The 16,713-nt window shown below is 47.4% G+C and overlaps 1 protein-coding gene and 1 long non-coding RNA gene across 10 annotated transcripts; both read left to right on the forward strand.

Annotated features, from left to right (window-relative positions):
- The first annotated feature begins 3,943 nt into the window (after positions 1 to 3,943).
- LOC117861074 (uncharacterized) lies at positions 3,944 to 7,177 on the forward strand. The gene is made up of 2 exons (XM_034744539.2): positions 3,944 to 5,325; positions 6,670 to 7,177. Exons 1-2 carry the CDS (start codon positions 4,052 to 4,054, stop codon positions 6,770 to 6,772), a joined length of 1,377 nt encoding a protein of 458 aa, XP_034600430.1. The 5' UTR covers positions 3,944 to 4,051; the 3' UTR covers positions 6,773 to 7,177.
- Positions 7,178 to 11,654: 4,477 nt separating this feature from the next.
- Positions 11,655 to 15,162, forward strand: LOC117860919 (uncharacterized). Of its 9 annotated transcripts, none has more exons than XR_004641594.2 (4): positions 11,655 to 12,093; positions 12,183 to 12,197; positions 12,414 to 13,169; positions 13,261 to 15,162. It is a non-coding gene; the product is annotated as an uncharacterized lncRNA (long non-coding RNA). The 9 variants fall into 9 exon arrangements; XR_004641598.2 differs by lacking the exon at positions 12,183 to 12,197 and having other exon boundaries at positions 12,414 to 12,749; positions 13,075 to 13,169; XR_004641596.2 differs by lacking the exon at positions 12,183 to 12,197 and having other exon boundaries at positions 11,656 to 12,093; positions 12,414 to 12,563; positions 12,665 to 13,169.
- The last annotated feature ends 1,551 nt before the right edge of the window (positions 15,163 to 16,713 follow it).

A 16,713-nucleotide genomic window follows, 5' to 3' on the forward strand; every position in this document is an offset into this window, starting at 1 on the left:
GCGGCGGCAGCGAATGGTGAGCGGGGGCGAGAGCAGAAGGAGAACTGAACAGGACGAATGGGATCTGAATGGACGACCCACATTCGGGTTCGGGGGAAAAAGGTCAAAAAAAAGGAGAAGCGGGGAGAGAGAAAACTGGCGGTAGGGAAGGTGCGAGCTGGATCTAGCAGGTGAGCTCGGGTACGGAATAGCTTATTCCATACCAGGGTATCATATACTATAATTATATACACACACAAGTGTATATATATTGTTGATGATAGACTAGCCTTTTATATTCATAGCTAACTATTGAAGTCTATGGTGCATTGTATTAAAAATACAGCCTCAAACTTAATCATTCCCATCCTTAACTTCGTTTCTATTTACGGAGCCAAACAACAGTTGCGCCATCATGGATGTCATACATCTTGATGCCACTCCCATCATAGGTCGCCTTCTACCGCGGCATTGGGACTCCGAACGGTGGTATGTGCTCGCCCCCGCTTCCGTCAGAAGGCACAAGTTCCACGTGTAGGTTCCATGTAATAAACGATGGCATTAAACCACCCACAAATATCTTCTACTACTATACTTGCAAAGAGAGGACTACTAGGAACGACACACCAACATATTCTGAAGCGAAGCCAACATATTAGGAACAAACGAATAATAACGTGAGACCAAGTAAGGACCCGTAGCAACACACCGGCATTTCTACTAGTATATATATTAAAACAAGTAAAGTGCGCTAGCAGTTCTTAAACTTGTCGCGCTGTGTCAAGCCAGTCCCTAAACTCGTAAAACGGCCAATCAGGTCCCTAAACTCCGTTCGGGTCTCATTTTGGCCCCAATCGGGAGGAAAAGCGAGAGAATAGGTGTCGTGGCTTTGCCATCGTGTGCAGGTGAGAGAAGCCATGCGGTGATGCAGACGCTGACTCACCCTTCTTCCTCCCCCACCACCAAGATCTCATCTTTCTTCTCCACCTCTACCTCCCCAACCATAACGGCCTTCTCCTCCTCGACATCTTGCCCCCAGGCGAAGCTGAGCGCTGCGCGGTGGGGGACGATGGCGGCCGCGGGGACGGCGCTGAAGTAGGGTGATGGGGCCGGGGCTGCATGGCTCGGGCTCGGGCAGAGGCAAGCACCGCGCGGTCGCTGGTGGCGACGGCGGGCGCATGAGCTGCTGCTCCTCCGGCTGTTGCTGCTGGGAGAAGTCGTAGAAGCGGGGGGGGGGGGGGGGGGGACAGCCCATAAGGCCTCTGGAACCCTCGCTCTTGCCCCTGGCCCCCTCTCCCGGGGTTGATGTCGACACGCTCGCCCCGGCTCTGCAACCGTCCGACGGCAGCGTGTCCTGCTGGTGGTTCACCACCACCCGGTCGCCGAGCACTGACGACGGCAGCACCAGCAGCAGCCCTGGGCTCACTGTCCTTGCGCCGTCCAGGAGCGAGCTCTGGTCCGCACTAAGGAGCCGCACCTGCTGGAGTAGCGCGGCCTATTTGTTGCACGCCTTCGCTGCGAACCCCAACGCGAAGGCGCCCAGCATCACCACCCACGCCACGCACCTCACCGTCGGGCAGCCACCCACCGTCTGCGTCGCTCCTGCTCCGGTCGATGAGCGCCTGGCATGCCGTGAAGATGAGCACCTCGCCGGCCACCGATAGGATCTCCACCAGCTGCACCCGCTTCCTGATGAGGGCTTCTTGAGCACAATGAAGAAGAAATGGAATGCCACGATCGCGATGACCGCCACGGCATGCGCGCGCGAGACGGCCGCCCTGACGATGCGTGCACGCCGGCCACGATGCCCACCGCCACGCGCTTCACCGACTCCAGTAGCATGAAGTAGATGCGGAGCATGTCGAACACCTTCTGGATCACGGGCACCTCCACGTCCTCATCCTCATCCTCCAACACCGTGATCTGCCCCCTCCTCCTCCACCTCCCGCACCACCACCGGCACGCGTCACGACGAACCTGGCAACGGCGATGGAGATGGGGCTGGATACAACCGGCGGAGCCTGGAGCTAGCGCAGCCACTGACTATGTAGATAGCCACACCATACCGGTGTCATGGGTCCAAACCTGTTTGGGACCAAAATGAGGCCCAAACGGCGTTTAGGGGCCTGGTTGGTCATTTTGCGAGTTTAGGGACCGGGATAACACAATGAGACAAGTTTAAGGAGCACCAGCGCACTTTACTCTATTAAAGCTCTTAGTTTAAGGTCCTGTTTGGTTCTCTAATCCATGGACTAAAGTTTTAGTCCGCGGATTAAAAGTGGACTAAAGTGGTGTTTGTTCCTTGGACTAAAAGCGACTAAAGTCATTAAATGCTGTGGAAAGAAGACCATTTTGCCCCTAGCCCCAAACTACCTCAACCATCCTGTTGCCCCTGGCACCACAATCTTCTGGCGCCAACTCCCTCCTTTCTGCTCTTTTACTAGACAAACCTCATGGAACACAAGCTTTCTCTTCTCACGGTGCTTCTCATTGGCGGGCATGAAGAACATCCCTACGGCGTACTCACCTGGCCGTGGAAGCTCAAAACCAACGTCTTTGGTTACCTGCCATAACCTAAAAATGAAAAAACACACACCCAAAGTGAATCCCTCAACCACAGAAAGCTCTTCTCACTCGTTAACAACTCCAACTAAACTTGCCTCTCTGAAAAAGGCATGCAACAATGCAACAAGGATGCCAGCACCATCGCCGGTGTTCTTCTCGCAACCGCAGGTGCCACGGTGGGACATTCTCTCGAGCATCTCGATGGCATCATCGATCTACAGTTGAAACAGCAGCCAGGGCAAACAACTCAGACATGGACACGATGTTGAACATCAGTTAGCTGCACTGCGGAAGAATCAACTCCAAGCAGCGCGCACCTAGTCGTGTAGGTGCTCACGGTTTTGCGGCTAGGCTCGGTGGAGAGCTTGGCGATGAAGCCGACGCCATAGGAATCGCGCTCCAAGGATGGGTCGTAGAGCCCGATGCTGCTCTCTGGTATCTTCAACATCGACCTGACGCACGCCGCCGATGCCACAACCCCTTCATGGCGCCGCGCCGCTTGCTCAGCCCATGGCAAGGCCCGCACGCGCCGCTGTGCAGCGGGGAGCGGCGCGCCGTGGAGAAACCGCCCGCCCTTCAGCGACACGTAGCCGCCGCCGCAGTGTATCGCCCCACCATACGCCACTGCGGGAAAAATTTGGGGCGAGCGACGGGTGGCGTCGGAATGAGAGGGAGGGGTCAGATCCGGCAAGGGAGCTTCGGGGGTGGCGGATCCGACGTGTGGAGCTTTGGGGGTGGCGGATTCGGCGAGGGAAATGGGACCAAGCGGTGTGGGTGGCCGGAACTGAGCAGATGGTGGGCGACGTCAGGGAGGGATGAGCAAGCGTATGCCGGTGTGGGAAGGCGCGGCCGCCAGCGTGGAGGGGGAAGCGAGCGTCGGCCAGGTTCGGGGGAGAGAAGACAGCGTGGGAGTCTGGCGGCGGGGGTGGGAGGACCGGTGGGGAGGGTGCGGGGGTAAGGGGCATCAACAGAACATTTTAGTCGGTTTTAGGAGGGCATGGGAGGGCTAGAGGAGTTTAGTCACCTAAAGTTTTTTAATCACCTTTTAGTCTGGGTTTTGGCTCTTTAGTCACTTTTAATCCAGATTTTAGTCCTAGAGAGAAACCAAACACCACTAAACCTTGCGCTCAAAAGACCTAAACTTCTTTCTTGGACCAAATCCCTCTCTATCCTGGCCCATACCTCCTCCTTCCCTCTGGAATCCACCCCAGAAAACCCTAGCATGGAGCCACCACTTCTCTTCCCTCGGGCCTTTTTAGCCCAAAAGCTTCCCGCCTCTGCTAAGCCGGGCCAACAGCCTATGAAGCCCACCTATCCCACAAAGAGCGAAGCGGCGGGGTGGGCCTGATGCGGTGTATGGCGAAACATTGGCAGCGAGCCCAGCAGAGGCATCACTCGGCGTTAGGGTTTCTATCTCCATTTCGGCAGCCAAGCCGCCGCTCAGATCCGATCCCCTCCTCACCTCCGCGTCGACTCTCCCCGCTCCGCCCACACACCAGATCTTCCCATGGCCGACTCGTCCGTCAATCCGTTCCTCAGGATCCCTCCGCTTATCCACACCGAGGATCCGGGTTCTCCTCCTCCTGAGTCGATCCTCCTCGACCGATACGGCTACCTCAGCTGTCGCCTCAACGGCACTACCGCCGATGGCTTCACGGCGGACGGCAAGAGAATCCAGGTCACCTTCTGGGCGGCCAGCCCGCCGCGGGTCTCCTGCTTCACTGTCCATTCCCCCGACGTGAAGCCCTCCGCGTTCGACAGGTTGCCCAAGGTCATCTACTCGAAGGACGACCTCGTCCTGCTCCGCATCCCCATCCTCCGTCAGGACGACAGCCGCGACGCTAAGAGCTGCCACTACTTCGTCTACCAGGCCGGCACCGAGAACAACCGGCCGTCACTTAAGATGTTACCCATCCCGTGCGACATCAAGTTCTCCAACAACGAGGTTGTGCTTTTGCGTTGCCGCGACCAAGATATGTTCTACTTCGCCCTGCTTCATAGGATCATCGATCCTAAGAACAACGGCAAGCGATTTGATCTCCACCTGTACAACTCCAAGACAGGTACATGGAACACTGAGAATCAGTTTGTTGATTCAGTGAATTATGTGAATTATTCATATCCAAACATTGCGGTCACCATCGGAGGTGAGTTCGGTTCAGTGGGCTGGGTCGATCTCTGGCGGGGCATGCTTATCTGTGACCTTCTCCGGGACAACCATAGTCTTCGCTATATTCCATTACCATTGCCACTGGTGCCCAAGCTGCTCAAGGGTTATCCGATGTGTTTCCGGGACATTGTTGTGGTTGGAGATTGCATCAAGTATTTCGAGATGAGTTACGACGTCAGACCAGGCTCTGGACTCACGTCTGCAACTCAAGATTTGGTGGCTGCAACAAAGAAAATGAAAATTTCAGATATTGGTTCTGGGAACAACTGGGAAGAGGACTGCACTTTCAAATTTTCTGACATCCCAGTGGACAGCCCCAAGTTTGCTCGAATGCTGATGCTGCCTAATCTGAAACAGGTTAAAAATACAAAGCTAACCTTGATGAGAGACTGTGCGGGTTACCCTGCTCTGAGCTTGCATGATGCTGATGTTGTTTACATCATGCACACACCTGATCGCGATGAGGACAAGGCATTGGTGATTGCACTTGATATGAGAAAAAAGACTCTAAAAGATGTGGCTGATTTTGGCTCTGGAAGGCCTCTGGGTTACACTTTCACCTACCTTCAAAGTGGGATCTCCAAGCATCTGAACATTTGGTCCTCCTCCAGGTAATTTTGCTTGCATTCTCTGTTTTGGACCAACATGGTACATATAAACTAAAACTAAAATATTCCAGCAGCACGAGTAGGTGCTTTCATTCTGAAGCTGCGGTATCCATTTGTTATCTGGCAGGAGCATTTGTTTTAATTATGTTATACTACTAACATCATGGTATACTGTGTAATAACGCTCATTTTGCTTCCGGTCTTCATTATTAGTCATTATTTATTCATAGCAGTGCTCCTAGTCCTAGTGTTCTTTAGATCTGTCTGGTGTATTGTTATTCAATTAACTATTTGTCTCTCGATTGTTAATATTGTACCTGCATCGATAAATCGTACTATCTTTTACATTTCCATCCGCAAAATTAGCACTTATAGCTCCCCCGCCACTACATCTACATTCTGGAGCTTCTTTTTGATGAAGTACAAGGGATTGCTTCATTTCAACATTTAAAGAAGTCTGTCTCAACTGTACTGCATTGTTCCCTATCATGTCTAGTAAAACCCTTCTCCCAGAAGTTTCTGCTTATCGTGTGCTGTGCCTGAAAGATCATATGGTTCAGCAGTTTGTCCATGGGTACCAAATATCTATTATCCTATATCATAGCCAGGATTCATCTTTCATGTGTTCCACCTTGCATGCCATGTTGTGTAACTCGCCCTTATTGGTCATGGTTAAAATGGTGCTAAATGTGCAACACTAAAACAATGCTTGCTTCTGGAATGTGCACATGCCTGCTACCAGGGGTGGAGCCAGAATCAGCTCAAAGGGGGTGCTGAGACTCTATAATTGAACTAAGTTCATGTTTTATGTTCAAAGTTTTAAGATAAAACAGTTAATATTAAATGGACTAGCATGTGCTGAGGGGGTGCTGCAGCACCCCCAGCACCCCGTGCAGCTCCACCCCTGCCTGCTACATATTTTTCCTTTTCGCTTAAGATTTATTAATTTTTATCAGAACCAATATGACTTCAATTGAACACATCACACCATCTAAGGAGCCAAATAATCTTTGTAGTTAACTTCTTTGAGGGGAAAATGTTAACACACCATTGCTCAGTTGTCTCATTTCCATAATTCAAGCACACGTTGCATGTTGCCTCACCCTTGCTGAACAGAATTTCTTGGTCATTATTGCCAAAATGATACAAAAATTTGCACCAATGAAGCAATATTTTCTTTCGGTACATGAACATGCTTGCTATGTAATCCTTGCTTTTGCTGTTTAGGTTTCTGTTAGTACATAGACATGTTTGCTATAGAATTCTTGCCTTTTCTTATCATCTATAATCATTGTTTTCACACCAAGGGATTTTTTTAACTAAGATGCACTCTTGTACATGAAACAGATCTGGGAGGAATGCGGGTGAAACAAGTAGGGATGGATGTTTGGGGCCATGCAAGCTAGAAGTTCTAGGGGTGAACGCTGAACCGCAGCCAACCGCAACCTAAGTCTAAACTTGGAAGCAAAGCACAAAGGGTACTACTTAGCATGGTGATCGCTAAATTGGTGTGCAAGTTGAAACAAAGCCCTTCACACCTCACCCGTGGTGTGATGTCTATGAGGTGTTGCATTATTGATGGACCTGTATTACATTAGCTTGCATCGTGTCAACTATGTTTGCGGACTATATTTGTTGGTCGTCGAGGACTATGTGGCATGCTAGCCGTGTGAGGGCTGTTATTTATGGATGAATGCCTTTTTTTTTGAAACACATATTTCACTACTTATTTATGGATGCATGGCCATTGTCAACAATATCTAAGCATCTTCCGAGGGTCCTAGGAGTGCTGCTGACCCCTTTGCATGATGTATGGATGTCTGCATGGTATAATTCAACTAATTTGTTTGTATCATATATTTGTTATCATATATTTGTTTGTATCGTATAGTTCACACCTATAATTATACTAAAGTGGGAACTTCATCCTGAATGAGTTGGTACAATTGGTGTATATTTTGTTGCTTTGTATCGTTCGTATTGTTTGATTCATACATGAAATGGTTCAAAATAATAATGATTCTTTTGTTTGGTTAGATGAATTGTACCATCCTGGTCATGATGAAGCCATCCCACTTAATACATTATTTTACTTATAATAGCGAACCATATAATACAAGCAAATAGGTTGAACCAACCATCCAGAATCATCCATGCATTAATCATGTGATGCATGTAACCTAACATACCTTTAATCCAACCGAATAAACAATCACTATTTATCTTTACATGAAACTAAATGATACAAGTAACCAAATACCCTAGTGCCTCTTTGGCTATGTGGCTCCCGACCTCCTTTAGCCTCATCCCTGAGGAACTCGTGTTTTCATTATCTGGTTGCCGTGTCTCTTTGATTACGTGGCTGCCGACCTTCTCTTGTGCTTTTGCTATCCGGTTGTTGAGCTCCTTTCTTTGAGCCTTTGAGGGCTTGAGGCTGTAGTGATGATGTGGCCCTATTCTGCCAACTAGAGCTTGAGACGCCCCTTCGGCGTGCCATTTTTTCCATCTTAGTTCAGAACTTAGACTACTAGAGTCTGAGTCACGCCTCCAGCGTGCCACTCATTGGTTCCATTTTCAAGCAAACAGACATGCCAAGTTTTGATATTTTACATTTTATTTCATGACCATGGTGATGGTGACTCATTTAATAGTTGTAACTCGTATATTATTTGAAATATCATTTTCAAAACATTTCCATATCCTTATAATAATTTTTTGCAACATTTCCATAATTGTACCGAAACATACTGTTTCGCATCATTTTTCGTGCACTACCTAAATGCTCCAAAATGCTCCCAAACATCATCTAGGGTCTAATGGAGTAGATTGGATGCATTCCTAGCGGAAAAATCCGTCAGAAGTTCGCTACCCCGAAATAGTGCATTCGGTACGGAAACGCACCCATTTCGCATCATTTTTCGTGCACTAAGCATGTTCCAAAATGCTCCCAAAGATCATGTAGGGTCTAATGGAGTAGATTGGATGCGTTCGTAGCGCAAAAATCCATCAAAAGTTCGCTACCCCGAAACAGTTCATACGGGTACCAAAACGCACTTGTTTGGCATCGTTTTTCTGCACTATCGAAATGTTCCAAAATGCTCCCAAATATAATCTAGGGTCTAATGGAGTAGATTGGATGCGTTCGTAGTGAAAAAATCCGTTGGAAGTTCAATATCCTGAAATAGTGCATTCGGGTACCGAACGCATCCGTTTCACATCATTTTTTGTGCACTAGCGAAATGCTCACAAACATCATCTAGGGTCTAATGGAGTAGATTGGATATGTTCGTAGTGAAAAAATCAGTTGGAAGTTCGCTACCCCGAAATAGTGCATTTGGGTATCGAAATGCACCCGTTTCGCATCGTTTTTTCGTGCACTAGCGAAATGCTCCCAAACATCGTCTAGGGTTTAATGGAGTAGATTGGATGCGTTCATAGGGAAAAAATCCATCGGAAGTACACTACGCCGAAACAGAGCATTCGGTTACCGAAACGTACCCGTTTTGCATCGTTTTTTATGCACTAGCGAAATTCTCCAAAATGCTCCAAAAAATTGCTGACAATGGGCTATTCTGCCACATAAATTCTCCAAAATGCTCCCAAAAACTGCTGGCAATGGGCTATTCTGCCACATAAGGAGATTCAAGCAAAAAAAAAATGACAAAATGTCAAAGAAGGTTTGATTCAAAAGGCATTTCAACACATTTCACGGTTAAATGTACACGGTTCAAGGAAAATATAGGTGCACATATAGGTTGTATCACTTGTATCTCCAAACGAATTCTCCATTGAACCGCACATATATATGAAGTTCAAATCTTAGGATCAAGCTGCGACAAAGATGAACAGGGGAAGAGGAATAAGCAGTTCAGCGATCCCACCGGTGTCTCCGATGACAGGACGCCCAATGAGTAGATAGTAGCAAGCAGCTCTCGGGCCTGCCTTTAGCTGAATCATAAAAGCCATGACTATTTATGACTGACAAGCTAGGTCAGAAATAATGCCATTTATGGACCGAATGCCTTTCTATCCTGGCCCATACCTTCTCCTTCCCTCTTTTCCAATAGCTTGAATCCAACCCAGAAAACCCCAGCATAGGGCCACCACTTCTCTTCCTCAGGCCTTTTTAGCCCAAAACCTCCCCGCCTCTGCTAAGCTGGGCCAACAGCCCATGAAGCCCGCCTCTGCTTCCATTGTGCTATCTATCCTGCGCCGACTACCGTGTTTTTATCAAACATTATTGCGGTTGGCATGTAAAAGCAAAAATATATGTACATACATTTTAATAAGAATAAGCCAACTCAAGATGCATGGATGGTGATGCCTCTAGCTAAAATAACCTTATCTTGATCTACAGTTATGATCATAACTTAATGTATTTTGAGAATTGTACACCTGCAAAGACACATCTAGAATCACGTTTCAAGCTTGTGCTTAGCCAAGAGATGGTGTTTGTTTTATAGTGTGTTATCCCCTCATGAAAAAATGTTCAGATTATTTTAAGCTGGTTACTGAAATTATTTTCTCTCTAACTGCGAACGGAAGTCACCAAAGGGAACATTTGTGAGGCCATTATATCATGCAATGGGGATGCTTTTGTTTTCTTCCATTTTGCTTGTTAAACTATACTCTGCAAATGCAATAGGGACAGTCTTTTTATAGAAAATTTACATGATTTAGGCTAGACTTGAGGTTGCACTGTAACATGTCTTAATGATCTGATATGTGGTATGATTCCTGAATTGCAGTTTACTCTTAAGGTTCTGTACCTATTTATCTGTTACTGTGTTATGTTCGTGCTCCTATGGTACATATGTATCCTGGAAAAATGGATTGATGTGTGTCCGCTCTTTGTTGAGACGTGCAGATAACCGGTCCCTTTCTTGTAATAAAAAAATCATATCAATCTACATCGATCTTGAGGTTATAATGCATTCTTTGACATGGCAGGTAAATGCACAACGTGTTCTATCACTCATGGTGAATGCATGAATATGATGGAGAAAAGAGGGCTGCTGGATTTGGCCCCCTATAATCCCACTGCTATGCCAAGGTTCATGGCGTTTGTGCCATCGGAGGTAATTGAGGATAGGATAGCATAGCTATAGCTATCTAGCTTTTATGTTTGAATGTGATTATTCTTAATTACTGATTATGCATGTTTCTGGCTGCTTAGCTCCAAGATCCTACTGGTGGCAGGATAATAGGCGATAGACATTAGATTTAGCGGGGTTTGTTCTAAAATCATTTGGGGATAGAAGATTTTCTCCTATCCATCTACTCACTGTCCTTTTTATATAACTTAATGGAAGAATCTCCATGATGCTTGATTTGTATTGCACCTGTAGTACGAATGAACATGAGATGTCCTGCAATACTGTGTTGATCATATGTGATTAGATCTTGCGCCCCCCTCCTCTATCCGCTGCCCCTTCCCCACCCTCCGACCACAGCTTCAACGGTGCGGACCTTTTTGTTTTTTAACCCTTTTCGCGAAAGATTCTCACAAATAGTCCCCTGACGGAACCAATTCCAAAAATGGACCCTTAGCTTAGCGCCATCCACGCTGGCGCCAAGCTACAACGTCTCGGCGCCAGCCATCCTGGCGCCAAGGTCTTTGCGCAGCGGCTGACGCGGATGCGGACGTGGCGGGGGCTTGGCGCCGTAGATCTTGGCGCCGAGCTATCTACGCCGTACCTCTTCGCGTTTCGAACTAAAGAAGTATAATTATTCCGAGAAGTGTGCAACAAACTAAGCTGTGGTTCAACTGGTTAGGAGGTGGGTTTCTTATCCTAGAGACCCAGTGTTGAACTTTTTTTTCTACATTTTATTTTTTTAATTTGGAAGGCAGGGTCACCCAACATGTACAAACTCTATTATCCTAGGATACGAGATTTCGTAAAATAAAGTTGCACCGCTTGTTTACCTGTACAACAGAGAAACCAGGATAAGGAACCCACCTCCTAACCAGTTGAACCATAGCTTAGTTTGTTGCACACTCCTCGGAATAATTATACTTATTTAGTTCGAAACACGAAGAGGTACGGCGTAGATAGCTCGGCACCAAGATCTACGGCGCCAAGCTTGGCGCCAAGATCCATGGCGCCAAGGCTTGGCGCCATCATGGCTGGCGTCAAGCTCCCACCACGTCGGCATCCGCGTCAGCAGCTGCGCAAAGACCTTGGCGCCAGGATGGCTGGCGCCAAAACGTTGTAGCTTGGCGCCAGCGTGGATGGCGCCAAGCTAAGGGTCCATTTTTGGAATTGGTTCCGCCAGGGCCTATTTGTGAGAATCTTTCCAAAAAGGACTAAAAAAAAATAAAAAAGTCGGTCAACGGTGACCCGGTCTGCCACGATGAGTCGACGATGGGAAATCTGAGCCCCACCCGCGTTTCTGCGACCATGGATCTCCAGGTGCGGTGCCGGCGGCGGCTCCCATCGGTGAGAGCCTCGGCGGCCGCCCAGCCGGTGAGGCGGAGGCTGCCCATCGCGACGGAATCCCGAGCTCGAGCGAAGCCGACCGGATTAACCCTCGCCTGTCGCCTTCGTCTGATCCAAATACTAGCGGGAATCTGATTGTTCCGAGATGCTTCGGCTCCCACCGCTTTTGTTAGCCGCCGGCGGCGCGCACGATTGCGAAGCAGCGCAGGGCCCCGGCCGTGAGTGGTGACGAACTCCTCCCCTGGATCTCGGCGTTCGATATCCATCTCGTCACAGGGACAGCGGCGGGCTCTCTTCCAGGCTGCAGCTCCTCCGCTCCCTACCGTGCCAGGTTAGTAAAATACTAGTTCTTCCGTGCATGCCAGCTGATTAAACCAAAGGGAAAAAAGTCTCACATCATTTACTTTTGTTTTCTCGAAGGTCTAGTGAGATATGGTATGTCCTGGCAGAGAGATTGCTGCATATTACTTTTGTTTTCATATTGTTGTCTGGACAATTATATGTTGGTATGATAAACATTGTAAGATTTTTGAGTAAGGCTATTTGATCATTTGTGTTCAGTAGGCAAACCAATGTTTGATGTTTTTTCCGTTGATCTGATTGCCCGCAAGGAATTGGGAGTTCGTGGGCATGAGTATACATTTTTTGCAGATGAACAAAGGCCGATGCTGATGCACGCTCAGTGTTTGCGTAAAGGCTCTAGCGACTCTGAAGATCCGCGCAGGCAGAGCATCGCTGGTTCGTTTCACTTGTTCAATGTGGCTGCAACTTAGCCTGCAGGTGTGCGAGGCTGCAAAGGAGGTACTATTTCCCCTTTTATTCTTGTTGGGTAATGTTTAAAAATCACCATAATATATTGTCATGAATAAATGGTGTTCCACATTCGTCGTCTGGTGGAGCAGCAAGCACTGGAATCTGCACCGGAAATGTTGTTTACCTGCTATACCACCCCATCAGTAAGGCTGGGAAAATGAAATTTGCTCCCAGGTGATTCAGGCAGACAGAAGCAAAGTGAACAAGTTACATCTCAGTATATGACAGTACACCCACTTGCCTTTGATTTTGTGATGCCGTTACTGAAGGCATAGTCGTAATTCTATCTGGTATATTGGATTCTAGTAAACTGGACACCATTTTACATTAACTTCTATGCCATTGTTGTACATGTCTTTGTCGGAAATACTTGACACCATTGTGGTAATTCTACTATATTGGATTCTAGTAAATTGGGAATCATTTTACAGTGACTTGATCACAGCATTCTGGTAAAAGCCCGTGGTAAATTGATGATTAAATTTTTGTAATATTTTAGATTCTAGAAAACTTGGATGGGAAGAGATACGACAGGGACGGTGGCGCGCCCGTGACACTGGCAACCTCACCGTGGCTGCAGGTCTTCCAGGCATGGTTAGCTGCTAGCTGCCCTGTCTTTGCTTGTCCATCACTGGCTTGTACGTACTCTCACGAATCTTGCATATCGTGTATGTATTTTTTGCAGATTAACGAAGGGTGATGCTGATGCACGCTCTCTGTTTGCGTAAATGCCCCAGCAAAGCTGACGACCCGAGCAGGGAGCATTGCCTGTTAATATATCCGTAATCTGTGCAGGTCAGAAGCAGGAGTAAGAAAAGGGTCCAAATCAGAACTGAGATGAGTTTGAGATGCTACATCGTGCAGGTCTTAGCTTCTCACTTCATCTCTTTGCTATTAGGCTCATGAATTTCAGTTCTAACAAAATAATAATTTACCAAGCTGCATAGTACACAATTCTCATAATTTGCTAGACCTTTATTGACCTGTACAGTACTAAATTAAGCATATAATTTACTACTTTTTTTTTAATTTTGCTGATTTCATCAGGTTTAGCCTATTTTTATTTGTCTGATTAGCTGCGTGTAACATTGGGAGTTCATGTTGTAGCCAAATATTCCTTTCAATGATATATAACTCTTATAGTAAATTAACAGGCTGCATAGTACAAATTCTCCTAATTTACTAGACCTTCATTGACCCAACACCGTAGTAAATTTACTACTTTTCTGAACTATGTCGATTTCACCAGGTTATACAGTTGTGGTTGATTTATCTGGCTTTGGGTTCTAAATTGCATGAAATTGAATTTTCAATTATGTTGGAACATGAATGTTAAAGTAAATCCATGGATTCATGTTAAAATACTTATCAGTCTTTCTCATAAATCGTAGTCAGTATTTGACGTCAATCATTGCTGTGGTGCAGAACTTTTACATATAAAGTATGTGGTAAATTAACCATATTTTTTACTAGTATTTATAGAGTTCTGGTTGTTTTTATCTGGTAATAAATATTTGAATTATGATGGAACTTGGTAAGTTTTATAGTAAATTCATGGATTCATGTTAATATGAATTATGTTTCTTGTAAATCACCGTCAGAAAGTTACATCAACCAATGTGGTGTTACTGTAATTTTGACAGACAAATTATGCGGTGCATTTCTGTTGGTCAGCTTATTTCCTTCTATTTACAATTCTCAGTTCTTGATTAATGTAGCCACAGTACTAAAATGCTCGTCCTTCTGGTTTGAAAGAGAGAATCCCCACCATGTTAATTTTATCTTTCAAGTGATTACTTATTTTCTGTTGCGAGCAAATCGATATGAGGACCTTTTACTCCGATCTGATCCTTTTTGACGCAGGCGGCAGCGTCAGACGTTTAGGTAGTGCAAAAAGATCCACATGAACCCTACTGCACAGCCACCTTATGATGTCCATGCTCACCCAAAGCGAGTTTCAGGATCATCGTGCCTAACCTGCAACTTTAAGTACTATTCCGGTATTCCCCAATTTTTCTTCAACGCGTGATACTTGAAATGTTTTTTTGCCGGTAAGTTCTTGCTTTCTCAAATTTGCATTTTGGGTTGGTGAGCCTTGAGCTTTAAAATACACTTCAGTTTGCAGTCATGTCCAATTTTTATCATTGTGTGCAGCGACAGCAAACAAACACTTCACATTGACTTAAATTTATCTGATTGCTGGGCGGCATGCAGCTCCTGGTGATCCTGGAGATGCCAACGGCGTGTGCTGCAATCAGGGTCTCGTCGGGCAGCAAGCACCGGAACTCTTACTACCACCACATGAATGAGGCCGGGAAAATGAAATGTGCTCCAAAGAGCTTCAGCTTAGAGGAAAAGCAAAGTGAACAATATAGTTGCATTTTGGATTGTTTTTATTTGTCATATGCATCACGAGACACAAGGAAATACAAACAATTGTCATCCGAGCAGCCGCCACTCGCTTTCTGCATCACGCTAAACCTACGTTTGTGTTACATCATTCTAAGATACTGTTGTAATTCCGGTATATTGACTTCTAGTAAACTGGACATATCATCATTTTATAGTAACTCCCCATATTATCAAAGACCTTGGTACTAAATTGATGACACCGTTATGGTAAATTGATGATGCCATTGTAGTAACCCATCATATGGGTTCTGGTACATTACTGAAGGCATTGTAGTATATCTAGATTCTAGTAAACTGGGCAATGTTTTATAGGAATAGTAACGTGATCACTCCTTTTTTTGGCCCTCTTGTAAATGAAATGTTTATTTTTGTATAAAATACCAGTCCATGTATTCTCGTAACCTGCCTGGGTATTCTCAATTCTGGATGTAGCTGTTTTGATTAAAATGACGTAACCTGCAAGTAGGATGCACATGCATGGTGTTCCGGACTGAGCTGTCTTGATTAGACCAATCGAATTTTCTCTTCCAGCGTTGACGACGCTAGCTCCTAGTCCGGCGCAAATTAGCCCTTGTTCACTTTGTGAATTTGGGAGGTGCCAAATTACTGTAGCAACACTGTAGCGTTTCGTTTGTATTTGTGAATTATTGTCCAAATATTGACTAATTAGGCTCAAAAGATTCGTCTCGCAAAGTACAATAAAACTGTGCAATTAGTTTTTGATTTCGTCTACATTTAGTACTCCATGCATGTACCGCAAGTTTGATGTGATGGGGAATCTTCTTTTTGCATAGTGCCAAAGTTGGGAGTTTTGTAGGAAGTGAACAAGAGCTTACGTAAAGATGCACGGGTCCCTCGCTCCTGGATGCTCGGCTCGCTCGTAGCGGACTCACCTAGACCGGCTTGGAGCGTGGGAGGTGTGGACCCTGGCGGATTTACTGCTGGCCAATCCTAGCACCAACAGGCGCACCAACCGAGTGCATCTAGACCCGCACGGCGACGGCGAGCGCGTTCCCGCAATGATTGTCCCTCTTCAACTGGATCGGCGGTAATTAATTCTGCAGCTCGGCTCCGCCCAGGTATAGATTTCCATTTGTCCCGCGGCCCGTGGGCCGGCCCACGGCACGACATTTTGGCCCGGCACAGGCACGGCCCAGCACGACGGCCTTGCAGGCCGGGCCGGCCCGGCCTACATCACGGGCCGGGCCTGGGCCGCTACCTCAGCACGTGGGCTGGCCCGGCACGGCCTGGCCCATTTGGCCCGTGGGCCAGCAACGGCCGGCACGGCCTGTTAAGGCCTGCTAGGCCTGCCTCGGCCCGGCCAAACGGCCGTATATAAGGCCTCGCGCCGGCCGGCGGAAACCCTACCCCCGCTCCCTCCCGCAACCCGCATCGAGCCGTCTCGCCTCTGTCTCCTCGCCTCCTCCCTGCTCCCTCCCGGCTCCTCGCCTCCTCCCCTAGATCCTCCGCCGTCCTTGCCCGCCGCCGGCTCGCCGGTGGCCCCTCCGCCTCCCTCCCCCCCCGTAACTGCTCCTCCACTCTCAGATCCGGCGTCCTCGCCCACCGCCGGCTTGCTGGTGGCCCCTCCGCCGGCTCTGCCTCCCTACCCTGTAACTGCTCCTCCCCTAGTCCCCTCTCAGATCCGGCGTCCTCGCCCGCCGCCGGCTCGCCGGTCACCCATCCGCCTCCCTCCCCGTAACCCCGCTTCTCCCTTAGCCCCTCCGGC

Source organism: Setaria viridis, chromosome 6 (genome assembly GCF_005286985.2).
Source record: "Setaria viridis chromosome 6, Setaria_viridis_v4.0, whole genome shotgun sequence".
Lineage (NCBI taxonomy): Eukaryota > Viridiplantae > Streptophyta > Magnoliopsida > Poales > Poaceae > Setaria > Setaria viridis.

Bases quoted from the DNA above. Each gene is read 5' to 3' on its own strand.
- LOC117861074 (XM_034744539.2), top strand. From the start codon at position 4,052: ATGGCCGACTCGTCCGTCAATCCGTTCCTCAGGATCCCTCCGCTTATC. The intron at 5,326-6,669 runs GTAATTTTGCTT...TACATGAAACAG, and splicing joins AACATTTGGTCCTCCTCCAG to ATCTGGGAGGAATGCGGGTG.